This window comes from Ambystoma mexicanum, chromosome 1p (assembly GCF_040938575.1).
Source record: "Ambystoma mexicanum isolate Mex_15411 chromosome 1p, UKY_AmexF1_1, whole genome shotgun sequence".
In the NCBI taxonomy this organism is placed as follows: Eukaryota; Metazoa; Chordata; class Amphibia; order Caudata; family Ambystomatidae; genus Ambystoma; species Ambystoma mexicanum.
Window position 1 is genome coordinate 1,021,437,183 of NC_090921.1, and position 24,337 is coordinate 1,021,461,519.

General features: G+C 50.9%; 1 protein-coding gene across 3 annotated transcripts in view; it reads left to right on the forward strand.

Annotated features, from left to right (window-relative positions):
- EDC4 (enhancer of mRNA decapping 4) overlaps nucleotides 1-24,337 on the forward strand; it is a 2,544,921-nt gene that overhangs the window by 1,451,684 nt on the left and 1,068,900 nt on the right. For all 3 annotated transcript variants that reach the window (XM_069603831.1, XM_069603839.1, XM_069603847.1), the window contains exon 17: nucleotides 8,836-8,998. In XM_069603831.1, the coding sequence (XP_069459932.1) occupies nucleotides 8,836-8,998 (163 nt within the window). The remainder of the gene's footprint in view (nucleotides 1-8,835; nucleotides 8,999-24,337) is intronic.

Consider the following 24,337-nt stretch of genomic DNA (forward strand, 5'->3'; position numbering starts at 1 on the left):
TGCTGATGTGACATGGGCTGTATATATACTATATCACTACGCCCCTGTACCTCAGTTCTTTTGTTGTGTGTGCTCAGCATGCTGCTATTCGGAATGTTTCTCGTGAGAAAATTTCAGTTCATCTAACTTTCAGTCAACTTTAGTCGATATGTCGGCCCCTAAGTCTTCAGGATTCAGGCCTTGCCAGAACTGGAAATAAGATGTCAATCACTGATCCGCATGGTATCTGCGTGTGGTGTCTTGGTAAAGATCACGATATCGAAGAGTGCAGCTTATGTCAACAAATACATCTGAAATCCCTTTTGGGAATGATTGGCTAAAGAAGTGCTTGTGTGGCCTCTGTCTTGTTGGATCGCCAGGTCGTCATTACAAGAGACTGAATGCCAAATGCACGAAAAGGAGGACAGACGACATAAGAGAGCAAAGAAGCGTTCGCACTACCGAAGACATTCATCCTCCTTGTCGTCCCATAAAAAAAGACATAATTGACACAGGCACGACTCTGATTCTTCTGAGTATCGCTATAAGATGTGCCCGAACCCAGTCGCGTTAAAGGCAGAGTGGGAGGTATTCAAGGAGCAAATAATCTAGATGTTTAAATTGTCCACAGCAGGTACGACTCTGGTCTAGACGCTGCAGGCCAATACGGCACTAGTTGCACCCGGAGATTCCAGCAGCAAGGTGGCCAGGTCTAGTCCTATGTACTTAACCATGACAACCGAAAAGTCGGCCCTAGCGCCGAAGGGCCCCGAGCTACTGGCGCCAGTAGGACTAGTGGGTCTCGACAGTCACTCCTTTGTCTCGGAATCCCAATTGACGTTCTTCGACACAATGCGTTCGATTTACGTTGAGGAAGTGGACCAATTGCCTTTTGGCTTTGAGCCTATGGTCGAGGTGACTGGAGCAGATGATTTTAATCGCTGACCAAGCGGATTTGCTTGCTCTAGCCAAAGGGCTACGTGGCACAAGTGGGTTGGACACGTCCCCTAACCTGGATCTGAAACATGGTGGCCCTTATGGTCACCCTAATGCACAGTTCAGAAGGACTGTTGAGAGGGTGGTAGATGCCTTGACTCTAGGCACACCAGCAAAACCCCTGTCAGCCTAGGATCTAACCGACATCTTCAATAATGGACCGCAAACGGAAATTGCATTGCCTTTTTATTGTGCCTATTAAAACAATATGGCTGAAGCCCTGCTCCAAGCCATCTTTGGATACAGAACGTACAAAAAAATACAAGCCTGCTAGGCGCGGGGGGGTTTACAATTTTTTGTCTTTGCTCCCCACTCCAGAAAGCTGCTACAGTAAGTTCTTGGCCAGCCATGTCCACCTCTAACCTGCCTCCAGACAGGGCATCCAAGAAGACAGATGCCTTGGCCAAAAAGATCTTCACCTCAGGTAGCATGGCTCGGAAGGCAGTCAATGCATTATGCGCATTCGCAAAGTACTCTCATGGGCTGTGGAGACTCATGGCGGAAGTGGCAGAACGCATCCCTGCTGGTGTAATGAGGGATGGTTTTGTGCTCATCATTTGATGGTGGCTTGGAGGTTGCATGGCAAGTACTGCAGTCAGGTCTGGATTGTGTAGGCCATGCAGTGCGGACATCCATTGTGTTGAGATCAGCCTACCTTCACAGTTCAGGATTACCGCAAAAAAATGTCTAGGCAAAATCTCTGGACATAGCTTTCGATGGTGTGTACCTGTTCAGCATGAAGGCCGGTGAATCCTTGGAGAAATTCGAGGACTCTAAATTGGCTGCCAAGTCGGTGGGCTTGGCTATGCAGCGACCTGCTAAACAGTCTTTCAGCTTATCCTCTAGGGGTATAGGCTAAAGTCTGTACATTCTGTTTGGAAAGAGGGCACAGATCCTGCACGCCTGGCAAGGGCAGAGGCGTTACTTGCATCCTGAATGGGGCAGAGAGGCCTCTAGGGGCCAGTAGACTGCGGTAGCAGTGACAAGGGTGGCCATGCCACATAAGCCGCTTTCCCACACGTGTTTCCAGTTGGAGGGAGAATTTCCGAGCACCTTGACTGGTGGAAGGAGATGAACTCCAACCCTTGGGCCTTGCATCTCGTCGAAAGGGGGTACTGTCTGGCATTTTTAAGACAACCGCCAGACAGACCCCTCTACCCCCTCAATAACAATCGGAACAGGAGCTCTAGGAGTAGCTGAGAGCCCTGTTGTTGAAAGGTGCCGTGGAAGAGGTGCCACCCGAGCAGAGAAGATCAGGCTGGTACTCTCGTTATATGCTGGTACCCAAGAAATGGGAAGGACTCTGTCCCATCCTGGACCTCAGGGCCTTGAAACCTTCTTGAGGGAAAGACAAGTTCAGGTTGGTAACTTGTAGAGAAATTCTGCAGGCTCTACAACTTGAGGATTGGTTGGTGTCACTGGACCTTAAGGACGCTTATGTTCATGTGCAAATCGTGTGATTCCTGAGATTTGTCACTGGGGAGACTATCATTTCAAGGTGCCCCCATTTGGCTTAATCTCCATGCCCAGGGTTTTTACCAAGCTGATGACAATGGTGGCCTCACACCTCGGGAGATCCCGTGTTCAAGTATTTCCATACCTGGACGAGTGACTGATCCGAGGAAGTTCTCCAGAGCAGGTGTCTGCTCAGCTCAGTGAAACCTGCTCTGTGCTTCACAGTTGGGCTTTCACCTGAATTTCCAGAAATCCCACGTCACACCATTGCAGCAGATCCAATTCCTCAGAGCAGTCCTGGAGACACGGGTTGGGAAGACTTTTCCCCCCTGAAGAAAGAGTCACCAGTGTCAGGCAAATTGTTGAGCTTCTCCCGAGCCACGACTGTCTACCAGTCCTTCCTCCACCTTTCATGGATTCCTGCATTTTTCTGGTGCTTGTGGCTAAACTGTGAATGCGATCCCGGCAGTGGCTGTTAAGGGGAACAATGGTCATAGTGCTTGGATACCATGAAGGACATTCTCGGGGTGTCGAGGTAGGTGACCAGCAGCCTCTCTTGGTGTGCCAGCAGAGAGACCAAGACAACAGGCTAAGCTTTTTGCCTTCCGTGGACCCAAGTGGTCACGGATGCGTCCCTGAAGGGTTGGGGTGCTCACTGCGGGGACCTGAAGGTGAACAGCCTGTGGGTCACCATTGGAATGCTGGTGGCATATCAACAGGCTGGAGTTGTGGGCAATATGGTTCGCCCTGAGGACCTTTGCACCCTCCCTCAAAGGGAAACTCGTCCTCATTCTGACGGACAACACAGTGGCCATGCACTACCTCAACAAACATGGAGGTGTTCGGTCTCTGCCCGTATGGCAGAGGCGCTGCAACTATGGTTCAGGTTGCTGGAGTATCGGATCTCGGCTTCAGATGTACATCTAGCAGGAACGTGGAGCAGGCTGACAGATGCTCTGAGCAGGCCGAGCATGGTCTCACAGGAGTGGTAAGGATGCCAGAAAGTTCTCGAGGTGCTCTTCAGTCAGTGGGGCACCCTAACTGTAGATCTGTTTGCCACGAAGTCCACCGCTAAGTGCAGACTGTTTTGCTTGGGGGAATTACTAACAAAGGGTGCACTGAATTGAATTGATTGTTTTATTTATATAGCTCCTATACACCATTTGTTTCAAAGCGCTTCAAGGCTAGTGAGGGAGCAAGGGAAAATACAATGAACATTCTTAAAGGGCCTTGAGACATTCAGAATGTTAATGTTAAAGGTACTTGTATAGCGCACTGTCACCAACAGAGTTGGTCTCCAGGCGCTCAGGCGGATCTGTAAACAAAAGGTGGATGGGGTGGGTTAGTGGGTGAAGAGGGTGTAGGAACATGAGGTGGTGTACTGTTGGCAGGTTCAGTTCGGTTTTCACTGCGCTGAGCAAGTAGGATCGAAGTGTGTCCTTGTGTGCTGTTGTTGCGATCTATGTAATGGTCGTTTGTTGTTGCGGTATGGTGAAGTCCGTGCGGTTTGCTGTGCGAGAGGTGGTTGTCTGGATTCTGTGTGCATTAAGTAAGCAGAAATGAGAGTTTTTGGTTAGTGGTTTGTATGTCTCATAATCCCTGTAGTTTATGTATCGGTAGTCATTTTGGATTGGTATATATTCTCTCTAGGTTTACTTGATTCTATGTCAAGATGGAGGCGAACATTATGCTACATCTTCCATTGTATTCCTGTCTCCAGCAGTTTCAACAATAATGCATTTTCTTAAGATTTCTTCTGGAGGAAAACATTTTTTCTTTTACTTTTTCAAACAAAAAACGACATTTCCCTTCTGTGCCAAGTCCACTGTAGTCCCCATGACCTGTCCCCATGACCTTAGTCCACTCACTTCCTGTACTCTCCCTCTTCTTTTCCTGCTCTCCAAGCAGATAAGTACCTTTATGTCTATCTGCTTAAGGTTAGATGCTATAAAGGAGTTACTGTGTTCTAGAAAACTGCTTAACACACAATAGTAGCGCGCTCAAGAGTTTTCAATAATGTAACGCGATTGTTAGGGGAGTTACTGAGGTAGATAAGATATTGATGAGTAGCGCGCGCATCCTCCATAACAAGAATCTATTGTCTTTGTAAGTGCACAGCTTATTCGATTGCAAGTGTCATTATCGAGTGAGGAGGAGGCAGCGGCCCCGTGTCGCATTACCAGCACTTTAGGGCTTCTCCAGCCTCCTCCGCAACTAAAGCGAGCCCGTTCTGTGCAGGCGAGGGAGCCGCAGTCGTGCTCGCAGCGCAAAGCAGCCCCCCACCCTTGTGGGGGCGTAGCCAAACCTCTGCAAGCGCAAGGAGTTTCCCCTGCAGTCAGGTAAGAGCGTGAAGCTTATTGGAGGGGGGGGGAAGAGCCTCCACCCTCGCGAAGGAGGGAGTTTCAGCACACGAACAAGCGAATTTCAATGCTTGTATTCGCGCAGATCACCGGAGGCAAGTGAGTGACTGCTAAGAGCATTACAAACAGTCGGTGTACCGTACACCCGCAAGCGGGGATTACTACAGCAGTGCCCTCATTAAAGTAAAAAGAATGCTTAATCCACAGAGCTAAGAACAGACTGGCTCATAGTAGCACAGAGGGCAATATTCAAAAGTCTGCTCTGCAGAACAGGGTGCAGCCACAACCACATCATAAAGTGAGCAGTGGACGTGCCACTACACTTGAAAAGGTATTGAAAGGCACTTACCAGCACAAAACATGACGGATTTCGAATGGAGCGAACAGGAGCAAGAGGCAGCCTACTCAGAGGATCTAGCCTACAGCTTTAAAGAAGTGCTGGGGGACTCGCTAATAGAGGCAGTGGCTCAAGGGATAAGGCCCTCCAAGATAGACTGGAAACGATAGTTATACCTCAGCCAGAAAGAGAAGGGCACCGTACCAAAAGACTGCACGTCCACAAAGGTCCCTTTAGAGGACCCACATGGGTGTAATAAGGCCCGGAAGAGCAAGAACTGTTCTGATCCCCCGCGCCATGCAGACGAGACGGAACATAAGGCCCCTGAGGCTACTGACGTGCTCAATAAATTGAGAGACTTGTTTGTCCAGAAGTCGGGAGTGCCGAGCATCAATACCCCCTACCCAGGGGAAGATAATATGGCTGAGGAGGAGCAATGCTCCAAAGAGGAACCCACTGGGTCCCCACAATCCTCACAAGAATAGACGAACAAGAGATCCAACCTCCACCCAGGGAAAAGTTGAGGAAACTCAACATTGAGGAGGAAGAAGCGACATCGGATATGTTCCAGCCAGAGGACATATGAAACCCGAGGTCATCAGAATGGCTGCCATCGCCTAGGGTCACACAATACATGACCGACAGGCTAAGGAAAGCTCTAGAGAGAGAGGTGCGCCAGAGGATGAGGGCAGAATGCCCATAACCCGAACTATCAGGAAAGGTGGCAGAAGCACCAGTGTTTGTCCATAAATGTTGGCCTTTGTTTCAAAGACCACCAGGGATCCCAGAAAAGGGATCGACCGATCCTGGCGAAGTTGCCAAGAAAAAGTGCTCGACCTAGCGGCACCGCTAAGGAAGATCATGGACTTAGCCGAGCAAGCAAAATATACAGCGGAAGTAGAAGACCCGGAAGTACTCGCCAACTGGCCCCAGTTTGCCTCTTGGGTAACGCTAATTGCGCCATCTCTTCCGAGAGCAGGAGAGGACTGCTCCTCAAGATAGACCCTAAGCTAGGAGACCTAGCGTCCTACGAGGCCAGCGAAGCAGCCCAAGGACTGCCATTCGGAGAATCCTTCAGGAAGGAAATGGGGAGGTAGGAACCTACACCTCATTGAAGAAGGCTCAAGCCTCAACAAAAGAAATGTAGCCCTGTAGGGTTTTTGCCGTGACCGGTCGATACTGAGGCCGAGCGACTGGTCGCTACCAAGCTACGAGAAGGCTTCACAACAACAGGGCCCACTATTGGGAAAACAGGCAGCAGGACGCCGCCTTTCCCCCAAGAGCCCGTTTCCCAAGAGGAAGGCAAGGCAGACGCCACGGAAGAGGACAGAACTTCCCCACAGGTGAGACGGCACACATACGCAAGTGGGGGTGTGGGGGGGGACATCGAGATTCTGGGAAAACTGGCACACGCTTTCCAGCAATGCCTGGGTACTGCAGCCTAGTTTTTATGGTGATACTGTGGCTGGATTAGCAGAACCAGCTTCTTTCTATCTGTTTACTGTCGGTAGTCCATTTGGTGGTATAACTTCTCTTCCCCTTCCTGACTGTCTAGTATCAGTGCCGGGGAATGAGGTTGGCCTCCATCTAAATTATTGAGTTTGGTACACCCAGGGGGCAGGCATAATCCTGTTTAGGTAGTGGAGATATATTGTCTATCCCCGTTCTTTCCTATTTATTACTGTTTATGGTCCATTGCCACCTGTGCCCTCAAGGGTTGCCAGTTGCCATTGCTGGGTAATATCTTGCTCTCCCTTCCGATTGATCTGTGGGTCTTCTTGTTATGATTGGTGAGGTTTGTTTTTAATAGATAGTGGAAATATGTGAAATAACTATCCTACTATGCCTGGCGACATTTCAGATGGTGCAAGAACTAAGACAGAGCTAAGCAGTAGGGGGTGGGGGGGTAGGAGGTGAGACAGACAAGTAACTATCGTACTGGGCCTGATGACATTTCCGATAGAGCTGGAGAATTGATTCGGTGTGGGACGAGGGGAAGGGGAGGAGGAGAGGAACAAAACAAGCGACTATCATACTAGGCCTGATGACATTTCAGGTAGTGCTGGAGGGGGGAAGAACAATAAGTTGAGATGGTGAGGAAGACAGACAGCAGCTACTATCGTACTAGGTCAGATGACATTTCGCATCAAGTAAATGCCATAATATAGTAAGGGGAAGGGGGGAAAGATAGTGAGAGGAGGAGAAGACTGTGAGTGGGGTGAAAGAGAAGAAGAGGCAAGCGGGGGGGGGGGGTGCAGGCAAACCAAGTTCACAAACAAAAGGAGGAGGGGGAGCACAAATGACACAGCAAGTGTGCGTATGCATAAAATACAGCCAGAATTGAACTAAGCTAAATGCATGAAACACAGCCAGAATTTGAACTAAGCTAAATGCATAGAACACCGTCAGAATTGAACTAAGCTAAATGCATAAAACACAGCTAGAATTGAACTAAGCTCCTGAAAGGCCTTCTAAATAGGTTTCCGCCTACTCCATTTTTGGTTCCGGACGGGGAACTAAACTAGGTTTTGGCATTTTTGATGCCGTCTACCTTTTCCGTTTGACGCGTTCCTCCTCCCACGCTGCTGTAACCGGTCTTCACTTGGCTGTCTCTTTACCTCGTTCCTTTCCTATCACTCTGATGTTCCTAGTTCAGCAATTATCTCTTGAGATATGACCACCTGGTTTTTTCTAGTCTGTGTCTGATTTAATTACCTCTAAACCAACTGTTCTGCTGGACACTGCCTCCTGTGGGATGGTCTCTTCCCCTAAATTATGCTTTCAGTCACCTCTGTAGCACCTTTGTTTCCATGTTCCCTACTTACCTACTCTTTGTGCTGTTATTTCTCACACCTCTTCTGGATCACTCCACCCACCCCCCCAACCCCCAGGGGTTATGTCTTCGTCACTTCCTCTCTTTGCTGTTGCCACCTTCTCATTCTTTCTCACCATCCCTCTTGCACTCTGGTTCTTACAGCATCCTCTTGCCATCCGCTCCACTTATGTTATTCCCTCCTCGTGAAACCATACTTCCATTGATGTCAATACCTGCACTGTTATTATGTTCACACTTCTGTTATAACATCTCCCCCTGACAGACTGGTAGAGAACCCTGCATGCCCCTCACCCCCCAGCCCATCCACCCCAACAGAGCAGGAGAAACCCCCTGCGCGCCCGATAAACTGTGAGAGGCCTCCCTCGATCGACTGAGTGACTCCCTCCACCCCCTCCCCAGACCGATTGGGAGAAACCACCCCAACCATGCAAGAAAAACTGGGAGAGACTCTTAAGACCCCCCACACCGCAACAGATTCGGAGAGACTCACTATCCCAAACCATCAACTCTGGGCGGACTGGGAGATGCCAACCCAGACTGACTGAGAGACCTCCCCAACTAGACGCCCTCCAGTCAGAGACTGACCCCACCCGCATGGTCCCCCAGAGAGACTGATGGATTCCCTCAGACAGATTGAGAGATATCCAGACATCTTGCCTGATGGAGACTGAGGTCCATGCATGTGTGCACACATACACTCTCACATGGACACAGATATCCTTTGCCACAAGTTTCAATCATCCATGTTCATGATAATTTACTATTAGTTTTAATTCAATTATAATTTCTAACCTTACTTCCCCTCAACCCTTGTTCCTCTCAGTTTTGATTATTTGTTCTCTTTCATGCTCCATACTTTTCTTTTGCCTTAGACCACCTGAAGACCTGACGTTGAGCCCCAAGTTGCAGCTGGACAACAGCCTGACATTAAGCAGCAGCAGCACCGCAAGCAGTAGCATCCAAGCCAGTCCCCGAAATCCTTCTGTTCTCTTCCCAGGACTTACAGAAAAACTTAACCCTAAGCCAGCTGTTCAGGTATGTACACAGACCCTTCCCTTTGCTGATAAGTAACTTGACAGAAGATGGTAGTTCCTGGGTGCAAAGCTAGGTACATTACTGTAGGTCAAGAACCTGTTGTGAACATTACAGTCGGATAAAGAAAATGTACAAATTGTTACCAATATGCATGTTATGGTGGTCCTCTGTGACTTCTGAAGAGACCTAAATCACAAATAAATGTATGGTTATATTGCATCCCCACATTTGATAATGTGCACATTGGTTGTAATGTTTTAAAAAAAGATTTTTTAAAGAGGGTACTCCTCTAACTTCTTTATGTTGGTGGACTTTTCTGAAATCATTTCAGATATTTATATTCTACTGTTCACGACTGTAATGGAGATTTTGCGACAAGCTGTCCTCTGGTGCGAGCTTGAGTACATCGACCAGTGGTATTAGGCAGGGTTTCCCTTGGGTTATCCCTGACTTTCATTGGTAGGGTGACTGAGCAGTCTGGCTTTACTTTAGGGGAGAGGGCTGGTAATAAAGAATAGCTTCTCCAGCATGGGGTCTGTCATGGATTCACATGCTCATGAATATTCCCCCGTCGTCAGGCTGGGAATCGTCGGTAAAGAAAAAATCGGTTTCAGTTTCACTTCTGAACTGTCTTTCTCCTAACAACCAATTACTGGTCTCTGGGTCATACTGCCCTAGCCAGTGACTGCCCTCTACCTAAGCCCCTCCTCTGGCAGCCATCTTCAGATTTTTACTGCACGTTCAAGTGTTGGGAGTCCTCGTGATTAGCTCTCTGGCTTTTTACTGAGTTTTGCGCTTTTTCTTAGAGTTTAGTCTATTTTGTCGGTCAATCAAGCCTCAAGCTCCATCCATCCATCATCCGACTAACGGGGACCTGTTTTTCAGAACTTTCTACGCCCCTCAAGGGCGATTATAGTCGAGTTCCCTTCTTGGAGGATACCAAAAATATTCTTGGAGGCTTACCCCAAGTGGACATGGATTAAGATAAAGGAGACTCGATGCCTCTGTTCAGGATCTGCCCTGGATGTGGACTACGGAACGTTTTCCTGGACGATGGGCACTCCCTGTGCCTCTACTGCCTACATTCCAACCAAACGCTTGTGCGTTCTGCAAGGATATGGTGCTCCGCAACATGAAGGACGGTCGCAAGCAGCTCTCCGAGTGGCTCCAGGCGAAGATTCCGGGGCAACAAGCCTCACCCAGCAAGAAGAAATCTGAGCAGTCTTCTAAGACCTTTCGAGGGCGCTCTGGCGTCGGGGCCCAACATAAGGCAAAGCACAGTGAGCCCGCGGGCACCGGGAGCGCCGTTGGGATGGACTCCTCGGCGGGCAGGTGGGGGACAGCATCTCCAGCACCCTCGACCAAGAGCCAACGTTCCAGGTCAACGAATAAGAGGAAGTCAGACTATCCGGTTAAACTTCTGGAGAAGTTCCATCCGACAGAGAAAGCCAAGGGGGGTGGTGCGCTGGCCCTCCCCCCCATGATGAAGGCCTCAAGCGTGCCCAAGATCGTGAAGGCCCAGGTTCACCAGGTGAAATCTTCCCTTGAAGGAGTGGTGGCGTCCCTAGCGAAGGCCGCGGATGCGGATGTGGATTCGCATGAGGCGGCCCCTAAAATGAGTGTGTCCCTGCCTGCTCGGAGGGAATAGTCTTTTCAGACCATTGTGAAGACAATGCCAATCATCTCCCCTAGACCGTCCCCGTTGGTCAAGCAGAAGGGGGGGTGCGGTAGTCCTGCAAGGCTTGGACAAGGAGGAGCTTTCTGGTCTGAAGGCCGTACTGGATAAGAAGTTTGTCGAGGCCAGGTCCTATGGGAAGGACCCTGGCGAGGCGGATGTGGAGAGCAGTGAGAGAAACGACGAGCAGCAGGGTGGTGAAGAGCCGGAGGACATCAAGCCACTGCCACCGCTCACGTTGCAGCCACCGCAGCAACTGCCACCACCACCAGCAGACGTGTCGGCGGACATCCTACAGGCACTGCACACCTTGTGCTCAGAGATTCGGACAAGGATGCCCCTGTCACCGGCAGGAGATCCCGCGCCACCGGGCCCTCGGGGGGAACCCCCTGTCAAGAGAAAAAGTCCATCCTCCACCTGCTTGCCCTCCTTCGCCGCCATCCCCGCCTTCAAAGGACGATACGGAACCGGATACGGCGACGATGGGCACAGGTACGGACGATGACGGAGTGGACCTCCCGTCGCCGTGCCCAGTGCCTTGGCGCCCGACGAGATCGGCTCTTTGCGTGCTATGATCTCTAGGACCTCGGAAATGTTTCAACAGGCCCCCGAGGAGAAGGAAGGTTTCCTGTACCAGCGCCGGGAGGCCAAAAGGAAGACCTTGTTTTCGATCCCTCTGTTGGACGACATTTGGGACGAGGGGCTGTCCCTTATGAAAAACCCGTCCTCGGCCCCAGGGAAGAGAGAACGATACGTGAAGAAGTACTGAGAGCCAGACTATGCACCCAAGTGTCTCAGATCCTAACTGTCCCTTGACTCGGTGGTCTCAGCGGCGGCAAAGAAGTCGTCTTCTGGATTTTCAACATCCTTGTCCCCCTCGAACGGCGAGGGGAAGAAGCTGGACACCATGTGGCGACAGGTCATCTCGTCTGCCGCGACGACTATCAAGGCGGCCAATGCCTTGGCCATCTTGGCCCGTTATGACACGGAGCTGTGGTTCAAGATCGCTCCTCTACAGGACTTCCCTCCTGACGACAAGAGAGCAGAAGCGCTGGAGATCCTGCAGAAGGCGAGGTGGCATCAGACCATTGTAAAGACCGGAGGGGGGGGGGGTTACGTCTCCTCTCTATATGGTAGAGGAGAGGCACAGAGGACCCCTGCCAAGATTCTCTATTATTGGTGCGTGGTCGAGCAATCCAGGCCTAGCTTCTCAGGAGGTGATGCCGGCTGGTTCTTAAGTACAGTGTAGTCCCCAAGCACCCACAAAGGAATGTCCACACACTGTATCGGTTAAAACACAGTCTTTATATAATTAATATTTGAGGTGATGTACACTATCACGATAACTCACTTTGTACTTAGAAATCAACAATGGTAAATATATACAGTTCTAAAGTGGTACCACTAACGTTATCAGATCTCATTAAAGTGCATACGGTCAGAATGACACACAGATCAAATAAAGGAAACCAACAGTAGAGAGAGGAAGGAAAGCAGTTGGTTGGACCAATTGGCAGAATACTGGTCCCGATACCTAGACAGAGTTCTGTGTGGAGATGCCCCCCCGCCCCCACCTGGGCAACCTGTAAAGCAAAGATGTATCACAAGCCCAGTCCATATATTGGTCACACTAGACTTCCCAATAATTCTGCAACCCCAAAGTACCTGGCGTTGTAGCGTTACTCGTCGGGGAATCGACGGCCCTTCTTGAGTGCCCTCCCTTTAAGGCGGGAGTCATGGGTTGTTGAACATCCGACGGAGAACAGGTTGAGCTACGACGGTGAAGTGGGCGCGTCGTTCCTAGCAGTGCTCGTTGACAGGGAAGCGTAAACGCCCTGCCAGGAAGAGGCTTGCGGGGCACCTCGGTGTTGATAGTTCTGGACCTCAAAGAGTTGGAAGAACTGTGGCCCAGCAAGGGCGTCGAGTCGTCGGCATCTCTGTGGTCTTTGGGTGGCGGGAAACCCACCGGTGGATGCTCTTCGGCACGTCGACGGTCAGGCCTTCTCCAGCAGGACACAGCGCGGACGATGCGCACAAGAGCGTCCTTGGATGAAATGACGTTCTTAGGCAAACGGGAGCACAGCGGCGCCGGTCTGCGACAGCGGACGTTGACAGTGGCGGACAACAGTCTGGGCGCTTCTCCTTGGAGTCCCTCAGCAGTCCCCATATCGGGTCGGCAGCCTGTCGAAGGTCTGTCTACCAGGGAGCTTAGGCAAAGATCAGCGGGTGCACGATGGTCCCTCGTATCTCGGGAAGAGGGCGCCTTACCAGGTCCTCTCTGGATCAGTCCTTGGAGACACAGCAGCTCTCAGATTGTGAAGGAGAGCAACAGCAATTCTTCTCGTCCAGCAGGGCTTCAAGGTCAAGCTTCAGTTACTCCTGTTACTCGTCGTAGTTGACTTCAGCTTCTGAACACAATTCCTAGCAGTAAGAGGTCCCCAGATATACTGTTGATCTCCCATTCATTCCGCTGGGTCACACTCAAGCATCCAATCACGACTAAGGGCATTCAGGCAGGCAGGCAGGCAGGCATCCAATCAGGCACACAGTGCATTCAGGCCATTCACTTATTTCCAAACACTCACAACAATTTGTGTATTGGGACAAAGTACCGAGCCATTCAACACTCCATACTGCATTCATACCGGTTTCGGGCAGGGCTATCTCAGTCATTGTGTCAAACACCAGATACTAGACACCCACAACATAGAATGCGTATTCGTCACACGCTCCATTCACCCAGGTCCCTCCCACAGGCGTACCCACAACATACGGTCGTTGAGAAGGCTCCAGCCAGTCTTGTCGGCACTGCCCCACACTACCATATATGGAACTTCCACCCAACAGCCAGTTAGGGGGAAGGGACAGAGGCAGGGCTTCCCGGGACTTCGGGAAGATCTAGGTAACAGGTGATGGAAGGCAAGAGGCCATGGGGGCCATTTTGCCTCCATTAGGAATATACTGATTCCAATGACGAGGCCTGGGCATCCCAAAATGGAGGACGCTCAGTCCACCAGTCATTTCACCAGCCCGTACCCTGCTCTGTGGGTCACACACGTGTGCCCCAAAACATACACTAGGGGCACAGGGTTGCACCCCTACACATGGGTGCCATAAGGGTATCCCATGGGTCTGTTCATTAAACCAAAAGAGAGCTGCACTGCCAGGAGTCCCACATGAACTCCTGCGCGGAAAACACGACAGAACACACGATAAAAAGCAGTAAAGGACAAGGATACGGAGGCCTTATCCCTCCGATGCATTTCCAACATCACAACCATGCCATCATGGTGGCCACGGACATCGCCGACACAGGATTCTGTCAGATGGGCAACAGTGTTTGCCTTAGTCAGCGGGGTTGGTTGAGGGCCACTAGCTTCCGCCAGGATGTACAGTCGAGGGTATTGGACATGCCCTTCGACGGGGACTACTTCGGCAAGACTGTGGATGAGTCTCTTCAGGCCGTCAAGGCAGATACTGAGATGGCTCCGGCGTTGGGCATGCTCCAGCAGTGACAGCCGTCCTTTCAGACCTCTGGAGGAAAGTCCCAGGGGTACTCCAAAGGTTTTGGTGGTGGCCATCATCCTATCGTCAACCGTCCCGCTCTACGGCACAGGAAGCCTATAGGGGCCGCAGGAAGTCCGGAGGAGGTCGCTGTCGTCACCAAGGTCCCCAATGTGGTGCCCCCACGGCGAAGGCGGATTGAACTGGCTGTGACATCGGGCCCCCACCCGCGCACCCCGGTGGGAGGCCGGCTGGCGAACTTCATCAGTGTGTGGAAGTCCATCTCCACCGACCGTTGGGTGCTGGACGCCCTGCCCCATGGGCACACCCTGGAGTTTCAACGGAAGTGTCTGCGCATTCCACCTGTGGCCAGGAAGGAAAACCATGTCCCTCAACTTCTGCTGGAGGTCCGGGGCATGCTGAAGAAGGGCGCGATAGAACTTGTCCCAAAAAGCTCTGGGGCTCCGGAGTGTACTCCTGGTACTTCCTCATCAGAAAGAAGACGGGCGGTTGGAGAACCATACTGGACCTACACCGCCTCAACAAGTACATCAGGTCCCAGAAGTTTTCATTGTCACCCTTCATCACGTGCTGGGACAAGTAGAAGGGTGAGACTTCCTGTCGTCTCTGGACCTGGAGAATGCCTATTTCCACTTCCCATTCACAAGGGGCACCTCAACTTTCTGCGCTTCGTGGTCCAAGGACAGCATTACCAATTCAATCCCCCCCCCCCTTCGGATTGAAGTCGGCAACAAGGGTCTTCACCAAGTGCCTGGCACCAGTGGTAGCGCAGTTGCGCCTGCACGGGATTCACGTCTACCCTTACCTAGACGATTGGCTTATCCGAGCGAAGTCGAGGGAGACCGCCGTTGAGCACATAGCGGGGACCGTCCGGCTACTCACGGAACTGGGGTTCTCGATAAACTTTGCAAAGTCATGCTTGGTGCCATCGCAGGACGCGCTGTTTCTGGGGTCCCGGCTCAACACGGTGATGTGCCTGGCCTCCCCGTCGTAGGAGAGAATATCGGCCATCCTGGGCAAGGTACAATGGCTGTTGACCCTGAAGATCGCAAGGGTGAGGTCCATCAAGTCCCTCCTCGGCATGAGGTCTTTGTGCATATACCTTGTGCGCTTGTGCAGGCTGCGGATGTGACCGCTGCAGGAGTTCCTCGATGCCCGTTGGATCCAGGTATCGGGAAGCTTTGTGGACAAGATCACCCTCGACGAGAGTTTCCGTCAAGTGATTCAGTGGTGGTGTGTCCACGCGCGTCTGTCGGCAAGCGTGGATTTCCAGACGCCCCCCCCCCCCTCATCAGGAGACAGTCACGACAAACGCATCCCTGGAGGGATGGGGTGCGCAACACTGGTCGTCTCCACGCAAGAGGCCTGTGGCTACTGGAGGAGAAGTCGTTGCATCAACGTTCTGGAGCTACGGGCCATGTTTTGGGCCCTCGGGTCTTTCCTTCCGTCCCGGGTAAGGTGGTGCAGATCTTTAGACAACACCACCACAATGTTTTACATCCGGAAGCAGGGGGGCACCAGATCCCCGGCGCTCTCCAAAGAAGCGCAGGAGCTATGGCGATAGGCAGTCACCCAGGAGATGTTCCTGGTCCCATTTCATCTGGCAGGAGTAAAGAACACAGTCTCCGACTCTCTCAGCAGGGAGCTTCGGCAGGACCCAGATCGATCTGTTTGCGACGGCGACGAACACCAAGTGCCGGAGGTTCGCCAGCAGGTTTCCCCAGGCGGGGAGCCTGGAGGATGGATTCTCCTTCCCTGGGACGCCCTGATCCTCTATGCGTTTCCCCTGTTGCTTCTGCGACTCATCAATCAACTCAAACGGTCCCGGCGCAGGATGATCCTCGTTGTACCGGTGTGGCCGAGGCAGATATGGTACCCGGACCTTCTGGACATGTCGGCGTCCCCTCCAATCAAGCTTCCGGCTAACGCAGATCTGCTCGCCAGGGAAGGAGGCACGATTCTGCATCACGACCCAGGGTCGCTGAACTTGCAGGCCTGGCTCCTGCAGCGCTAGAGTTTGGTGGATACGATCTCCCAGCAGACTGCAAGGAAGTGCTTGCCAAGGCCAGGGCTTCGTCTACACTGAAAAGCTACAGACATAAGTGGAAGAGGTTTGCCGTGGTGCCACGCTCAGAAACTCGACCCTCTACGGATTACGGCACCGCAGGTGCTGCTGTACTTGCAGTCTCTGGCCAAGGCGGGGTTGGCTCATGCGTCCATCAAGGTTCATCTGGTGGCTATATCCCGCTACCCCAAGCTACACCAGAAATCAAATTCCGGGGCGGTCGTCGTTATGGTCACACCGCCTGGTTAAGGAATTCAGAAAATGACTTTTCCGTTTGTTCCCGATGGTGAAGGCTTCGGCCCCGATGTGGGAACTCAATGTAGTGCAGGCTAGGCTCATGGGTCCTCTGTTTGAGCTTCTGAATTCGACATTGCTGAAGTTTTTATCATGGAAGACAGAGTTTCTGGTGGCCATCACCTCCGCACGACGAGTGGGAGAGATCCAGGCCCTCTCTTGTAAACCACCTTACTTGACATTCCACGAGACGAGCGTGGTGCTGCGGACGCACCCCTCTTTTATGCCCAAGGTGCCGTCGGACTTCGATCTCAACGGGCCCCTGGTGTTACCGGTTTTCTTCCCGTCGCCTATGTCTCCGGCTGAGAGGACTTTGCACTCGCTGGATGTGGCTAGAGTGCTGAAGTTCTGCGTGGACAGCACAAAGTGTTTTTGGAAGACATCACAGCGATTTGTAAACTTTGGCCCTGTGAACCAAGGGAAGGCCCTCTCCAAGGTTTCCATTTCCAGGTGGCTCTCCCGCTGGATCACCCATTGTCACTGGCTGGCGAACCGACCCTTGCCTGCCCGTCCCAGAGCCCATTCGACCAGAGCGATCGCCGCAACTACGGCGTTCCTGTCTGGTGTGTGCCTGCTGGACATCTGCGGGGCTCCTACATGGAGGTCAACGCACACCTGCATGAAATTCTACTGCGCCAACCGGGATTCCAGGGAGGAGTCCAGAGTCGGCCAAGCAGTGCTGTGCAACCTGTTTGCTTGAAGGCGAGCCTGGTGAGGAGGTAAGAGCCTTTGGAAGTGTCCCTGTACCACCTGGTGGACTGACAAGCTACCTCGCTGCAGCAATCGCTGTTGCAAGTTCAAACTTTCACTTTGGGCTACAAGACGCCTGCTCCTTCATTTCAGCATCATTGTCCCAACAGAATCCGTACAGTGCCTGCTCCTTTTGCAACCCATCTTCACTGCCTGTCCATGGTTAGTAGTCCGATGAAGATGGTTTTGAATCAAATGCTGTTTATCTTCTCATGAGTGAATATATATATATATATATGTGTATTCTATAGTAATTGTGTGACAATCCTTACCTAGCTGTTTCATTGCTTAGTGTGTATTATAAAAATCATTGCATATTTTTGCACTTACCTGTCTAATTGGAATTATTGCAATGCTCTCTGTCTCGAATTGCAGCCCTAGATTACTCTCATACCCATCCTGAGTCGAAGCCTTGCTGCCCTGCTACCTACCTTGATTGGGTTTGGCTAGACTTCAGTGCAATTCCTGTTAACCATAGTAGGTTGGCCTACCAAAATCCACCCCCAGGGCTGATTTTGTTAATCCATCGTAACACTGGGCCTAAGGGCCATTAATGTCTCCTGTACATTGTCCAAGTTATCATTCGGTCCCCCGTCCATAGTTTCTAGTGCCGCTGAGCACCTTCCTGCTGGAAAGATCTGATGCTGCTAAGCATGTTTTTGCAGGAGAGGTCAGAAAAGCTGGTAATCCTGATCAGTGATGGCAACAAGGGGTCTCGCCAGATTCTGCAGTCATGCCTCAATACGGCTGACTGCATGGCACGTTCCATGGCTACGGGAACAGTTTTGAGTAGCTATTCCTCGTTGAGGACCTCAGATTTCTAAGCTAAATTCCTGGGCATGCCATTTAATGCAACAACCTGTTTGGGATGGAGGCAGATGAGGTCCTCCAAAAGTTCCAGTCGTCAAGGGAGACTGCCAAGTCCTTGGCCTTGGTGCTTCAACTGCAACACTCTGCCGCCCCACCGAGTTGGGGTAGAAGGTTTCAACCTTTCCCCTTTCTCGGCAACCAGCAATTGTATGCTGCCCTGCAGGAACAGAGCTCCAGCAAAGTCTTCCACCATACAAGGCCTGTTTGGTGAGGATTGGTTTTTTGCCTCGTCAGACTCCTGGGCCTTTCAGGTTGTTCGTCAGTGATATGGACTCCCCTTTGCTGAATGCCCTCCAGAACACCCTCCCTCCCTCCATCCAATACTTAACTCCAGACCCTCTTCTTTTGGAGAAGGTTTGTCAGCTTATGACAAAATATGCTATAGCCTTGGTTCTGCCCTCAGAACTAGGCTAATGCTGGTATTCAGTCTATTTTCTTGTGCCAAAGGAGGACAGGGTCTTGCATCCTATTCTGGGTATGAGACTTCTGAACCTGTTGCTGCGCAGGGGCCATTTCGAGATTGTTACCCTAGCTCAAATTTTCAACTTGCAGGACTGGCCATTATTGTTGTATCTCAAGGATGCCTACTTCTGTGTGCCAATCCACATGCTATATTGGAAGTATCTGTAATTAGTGCTATGCACTTGCCACCACAAATTCAGGTCCTGCCTTTCGGTCTTTCTTTGGCACCCATGGACTTAAACAAGCTGCTTGTGGTGGTAGTGGCTCGCCTCAGGAGAGACGGCATTCATATATTTCCCTACATAAAAGATTGGCTCATCCACGCTCTCTCCGCAGTCCAGGTTTCAGCACATCTGTTCCGTACTTGCAGTCTGTTGAACAGTTCGGATTCCTCTGAACTTCACAATATCTCGGGTTTTCGCCCATCCCTGTCCCTTCTATTTATTGGGAAATTCTTGGTCACTCACTTGGGCAGGGCCTTTCTGCCTGACGGGCAAACCTATGCAAGATTGCATGTCCTACAATCACAGGAAAAAGTTCTGGCCTCGATTTACCTATGCTTACTGGGTCTCATGGCTTCTTGCATACTTTTAGTGCCAATGGACCGGCTGCACATGTGGTTGTTCCAGTGACTCCTCAGTTGTTGGTCGTCTCATTTTCAAGGGCACACTTTCTACAGGTCTGAGCAAAAGTGTCCCAAGACCCAACATGGTTGTTGCTGCGAAACAACCTGTTGAAAGGGGCATTGCTTCAGCAACACTGACTCCAACTAGTCAGGGATGCGCCCTGTGAGGAACCTGAGGTCATCCTCCCATCTCAGGTGGCCAGGGAAAGGCCATTGCTTTTGGATCCTGACCGTGGGGGTGGATATGCCAGGGAGGATCACCTGGGTGGAGGGACTTTGGGGACGGGATGTCTTCAGGTGAGACTTGGTATCCCCCTTTCCATTGTTCGCATGCAGCCTACCCTCCACCTGCCTTTGTAGGTTACTGTCAGTCTTCCCCTCTTTAACACACAATAACTGTCCCACAGTTCTAGTCCTGTAAGACTGGGACGAGGAAGAGGGAACTAGGAGTTATGCAAAATTCCATTAGTGTACACCTCTTTGGTACTGAGACAAGGAAGATGACTTTGGAGCATCACTATTATGACCAAGCATGACCCACTAATGAAGTTAACTATGATCAGGCAAAGGACTTGCGAGAGGCTACAGGTGCATAAAAGGAGAGCCGGGCGAGAGGCAAGGAGAAGCCCGCCTGGGGAGAAGGAAGCAGCAACCCGCTGTGGAGCAGGTTGGAGAGCGACAGGCGACAAGGATGCCGTATGTTGTTGTTCAGCTCTCGGACAGATAAAAACTCCAGTGTGTTTTGCTGACTGTAACAGCTCGGAATGAGAGAGGCAAAAGTGTCTCGCCAAAGCTCTCCAGAAGCAGACGGGAGCGGGAGAAAGCGGGAGAAGAGAAAGAGTATCGAACAGAGAATGATTCTGAATGGGTTTGGAACCCGAAACAAAGCCTTTTGAATACTGTACATGATGCAAAGTACTTTTTTAATTATTGAATATTGAACCAAGGAAATGATGAGCAAAGTATATGAAAATACTTAAAGGTTGAAACGAAAGTGATGTGCATTGACAAGCTCAGTGAAAACTTAGTAATGAGCATTGATGGACAATGTGAAAGAATGCATAAAGGGGAAATCCCATTATGAATTCTTATGAACTAAGTGGAAAGTAAATGATAATCACTATTGAACAATGGGAAAGCAAGTTGGTGGCCGGGAATAACACCACAAAATGAATTGTGTGAAAGGCACGTTGTGGCATGGTCAAGAGACTGCCAAGGAGAAACAGAATTGAATGTGGGGTAAGACCACAGGTTCAGCAGGAAAACCTGTGTTGGCAAGGAAGTCCAATGAGAATATATGAATGTAGCAAAGTGCTAAGGGTTATTGGTTGCGTGACCTGTGATTGGAAAAAAGACAAGATATAGAAACTGTGCTGAATAATAAGTGCTGAATTGATTGAAGAAACAAGCAATCTACATGAACTATTGAAAAGCCTCAAAGGTTATAAAGTTGATTTGGAAAAATTACTGAAAGCTGAGAGATTTTAAGTAACTATGGTTTTGAAGCTCGATGAGGTGCATTGTTGGGGAAAGGAACCCCGAGACCCTTTTGAACTGTGTAGATTTTGGGAAGGGTACACTGAGGTATTTTTGTGGAACTGTTTAAACTTGGGGAAATGTAATCTGAAAAGCAATCCAGGGGCTGGAAGAAGCTCAGAACCTTATGTTGGAACACGGTTTCTTTTGGTTGATGACATCCCTACACATTGTATATCTTTAGTTGTGAGGGCAAGTATAGGGTTTGGACACAGACGGACCTTTGAGTTGAACTTAATGGCTCAGGCTATCCTTAGTTTCTTTAGGTAGGGAAATCCTACCTTAGCATAGGGCAAGTTAGGCCTTCTCCATTCTGACATTTAAGAGAAATTAATTATTTTGTAGAAAAGTGAATCTGTTGTTTGTGTCTTACTTCATGATGCCTTCATAAATGGGGTCAGGAGTGGTATGCAGCTCAAACGATACTAGTTGTGGGACCCTTACATTTGAAAAGTTAAGTGTTTGAGCATCAGACCTTTCAGTAGCCATTGCAGGTTCTTTTGGGTTTGATATTTGCAGTAGTAGGGACGAGAGTATTCCCCCAATTGAAAAAAAGACTGTTCTCCAGCATGGGGTCTGGCATGGATTCACATGCTATCGTCAGGCTGGGAATCCACAGTAAACGAAGAAACAGTTTCACTTTTGTTTATAAACTGTCTTTCTCATATAAACCAATTACTGAGCTCTGGGTAACACTGCCCTCTCCCTAAGCCCCTCCTCTGGCAGCCATCTTCAGAGTTTTACCGCACGTTCAAGTGTTGAAGTCCTCGTGTTTTAGAGCTTTCTGTGCTTTTTTTTGCTTGGAAAACCTTTTTTGTTTAATCGAGCCTGTGTGCTCCATCGTTGGTCTATTAACCGGGAACCGTTTCTCGGCATCTTTTATCGCCCCTCAAGGGCGAAATCATCAAGTGTTTTCTTCTTGGAAGTTTCCAGAAGGCCATCGGGCCTACACCACGCCGGATCATGTTGGAGGAGAAAGGAGGATGGGGTTTCCCTCTTTAAGCTCAGCACCAACTGTGGTTTGCGGAATGTTTTCACGGATGACCAACATTCCCAGTATCTTTTTATTGCCTTCACCCGACGCCCAAGGAAGAAGATTGCGAGAACTGCCAGGGCATTTCCAAGCACACGATGAAGGATCGACATGTCCAACTGGGGGGCGCGGCTCAAAGTTGGGGCCTCTACACCGTGTGGTCCACAGGCGCATGCCTCATCTGGATCCAGCCAGCCAGAGCGGGCTTCTAAGTCCTTTCAGGGTACGCCATCCATGGGGGCCCAAGGCAAAGCACCGCAAGTCGACTTCCGTCAGGGTCACCGCACAAGCGGGTCCCGCGACGGTCAGGGCGCGTTCATCATCTCCATCAGCCTCAATCTCCAGCCATTGCTCCAGTTATTCATCAAAGAGGAAAGTCAGCTACCCCAGGGAAGCTGCGAGAGAGGACGGAGAAGGCCACGCAGGACAAGGTGTCAGACCTGCCATTTAAGGCCCAGGTGATCAATGCCAAATCGTCCTCTTCTATCGAGATGGTTGCTGCCGCCCTCTTAAAGGCAAAAGGGGCTGACCCAGTCCAGGGTACCCCGGTGGTTGCCAGAGTAGCTCTTCACCCCAGGCGGGAGGCTTTGGCCAAACCAGTGGAGAAGACTCTGGCAAAGAGGATGCCGGACCTTAGCCCGCTGCCGACCCCTCAGGACCCAGAGAAGGGGGTGGAGGGGTGTGGAAGAGTTCCAGGGCACAGATATTTCTTCGTCCGACGAGGAAGACATTGTTTCTGTCCACACCATCCCATAGGGGAGTGGCGACGATAGAGAATGTAACGCTCACCTGGTATCCATGGGGACGTCACTCAGCCTGTTCTGACCTCTTACGACCTCGAACCCTTCCCTGGAGTTTACTCGACTGGAGACTGGGCCTTGTTTTCTTGGAAAGTGTGCTCTCCGTCCTGCTTTCAGCGCAGGGGCGTGTTGATTGATGCAGGCTCGTTGCTGCCTAGTTACTTCACTGGCAAGAGTCAGACAAGTAAGTATAAGGAGTCTTTTGAACAGTTTTCTAACTTCGTTCCTTTCCTTCCTTAGATGATGGCCGGCGTCCGGGGATGGCGACGTGCTGCTGAGATGAGTAGCGCTGAAGGTGAGTGAGAGCACGATGCGACCCTTTCGTATTTGTATTGAACTGAGTTCTTTCTCTGTGTCTTTTAGGTGCCGCGATGTTTTCAGCGTGGATGCCGGTTATGAAGAAGAAATGCGGTGAGTAAGCGTGGTATGCAGCGCCTCTAGATGTTTCCACGCTAACCTGGAGTGTCTCTTCCCTCTTGCAGATGGATGAGAAGTTCCGGAGACAGAGTTTCCCCAGAGCGGCTGGGATTCAGGTAAGCGTTTGAAGCTCGTACAGTCTTTAAAAATAAGCGAAGATTTGCTGAATGCTTACTAATGCCTTTTTTCTGTTCTTTTCCCTTTTCCTTAGGAAGCGGCGTGCCGGGATGGGAATGACGCTGCCGAAGATGCCCGCAGAACAGAAGGAGCGATAAATGATGGGCAGAAGCGCCACACAGTAAGGCTGTTCCTAACGGTGTTTTTGTTCTTGCAGGAGCTGAGCGCAGAAGAAAGATGCAGGCCTACTGGAGACCGATCCGAACACGGTGAGTGTCACGCTGCAGGTGCAGAAAACGCAAAGCATGTTTCTCCAGCATGGGGTTTGGCATGGATTCACATGCTCATGAATATTCCCCGTCATCAGGCTGGGAATCCTCGGTAAAGAAAAAATCAGTATCAGTTTTGTTTCTGATCTGTCTGTCTTAGTAGTAAACAATCACTGATCTCTGGGTCATACTGCCCCCAGCCATTGACTGCCCTCTCCCTAAGCCCCGCCTCTGGCAGCCATCCTCAGATTTTTACCGCACGCTTAAGTGTTGGGAGTCCTCGTGCTTTAGCTCTCGAGTTTTTGCTGCGTTTTTGCGCTTTTTCAGGAGATTTTCTCATTTTTTCGGTTTAATCGAGCCTCAAGCTCCACCGTTTCTACTTCCGATAACGGGCACCCGTTTCGGAATTCTTCTACGCCCCTCAAGGGTGAAGTTTTCATCGAGTTACGCTTCTTGGAGGATTCCGGAAGATCTGCGGCCTACCTCAACGGACATGGCCCAGGACAAGGGAAGCTCGACGCCCGGATCCAGGCTGTTCAGGTGCTGCCCTGGATGCGCATTACAAAATGTTTTCAAGGAGGACGAGCATTCACGATGTCTCTACTGCCTTCATGAGGACAAGACGCATGTGGAGGACGACTGTGCGCTTTCGGAACAGACCAAACAAGATCGTCGTTCCCGCCTCGCCGCCTGGCTGGAGAAGGGCACAGCAGGTGAGAAGGTGAAGAAAAAGTCTCAGCGGGCTTCTAAGTCCTGTGAGGGCGCCCCGGCGACAGGGGCCCAACAGAAGGCCAAGCACTGCGAGTCCGCGGGCCCCGGGAGCGCCGAAAGGTCGGGCTCTTCGGCTGCCAGGCAGGGCGCCACTTCCCCGGCACGTTCAACCACGAACCAACGCTCTGGT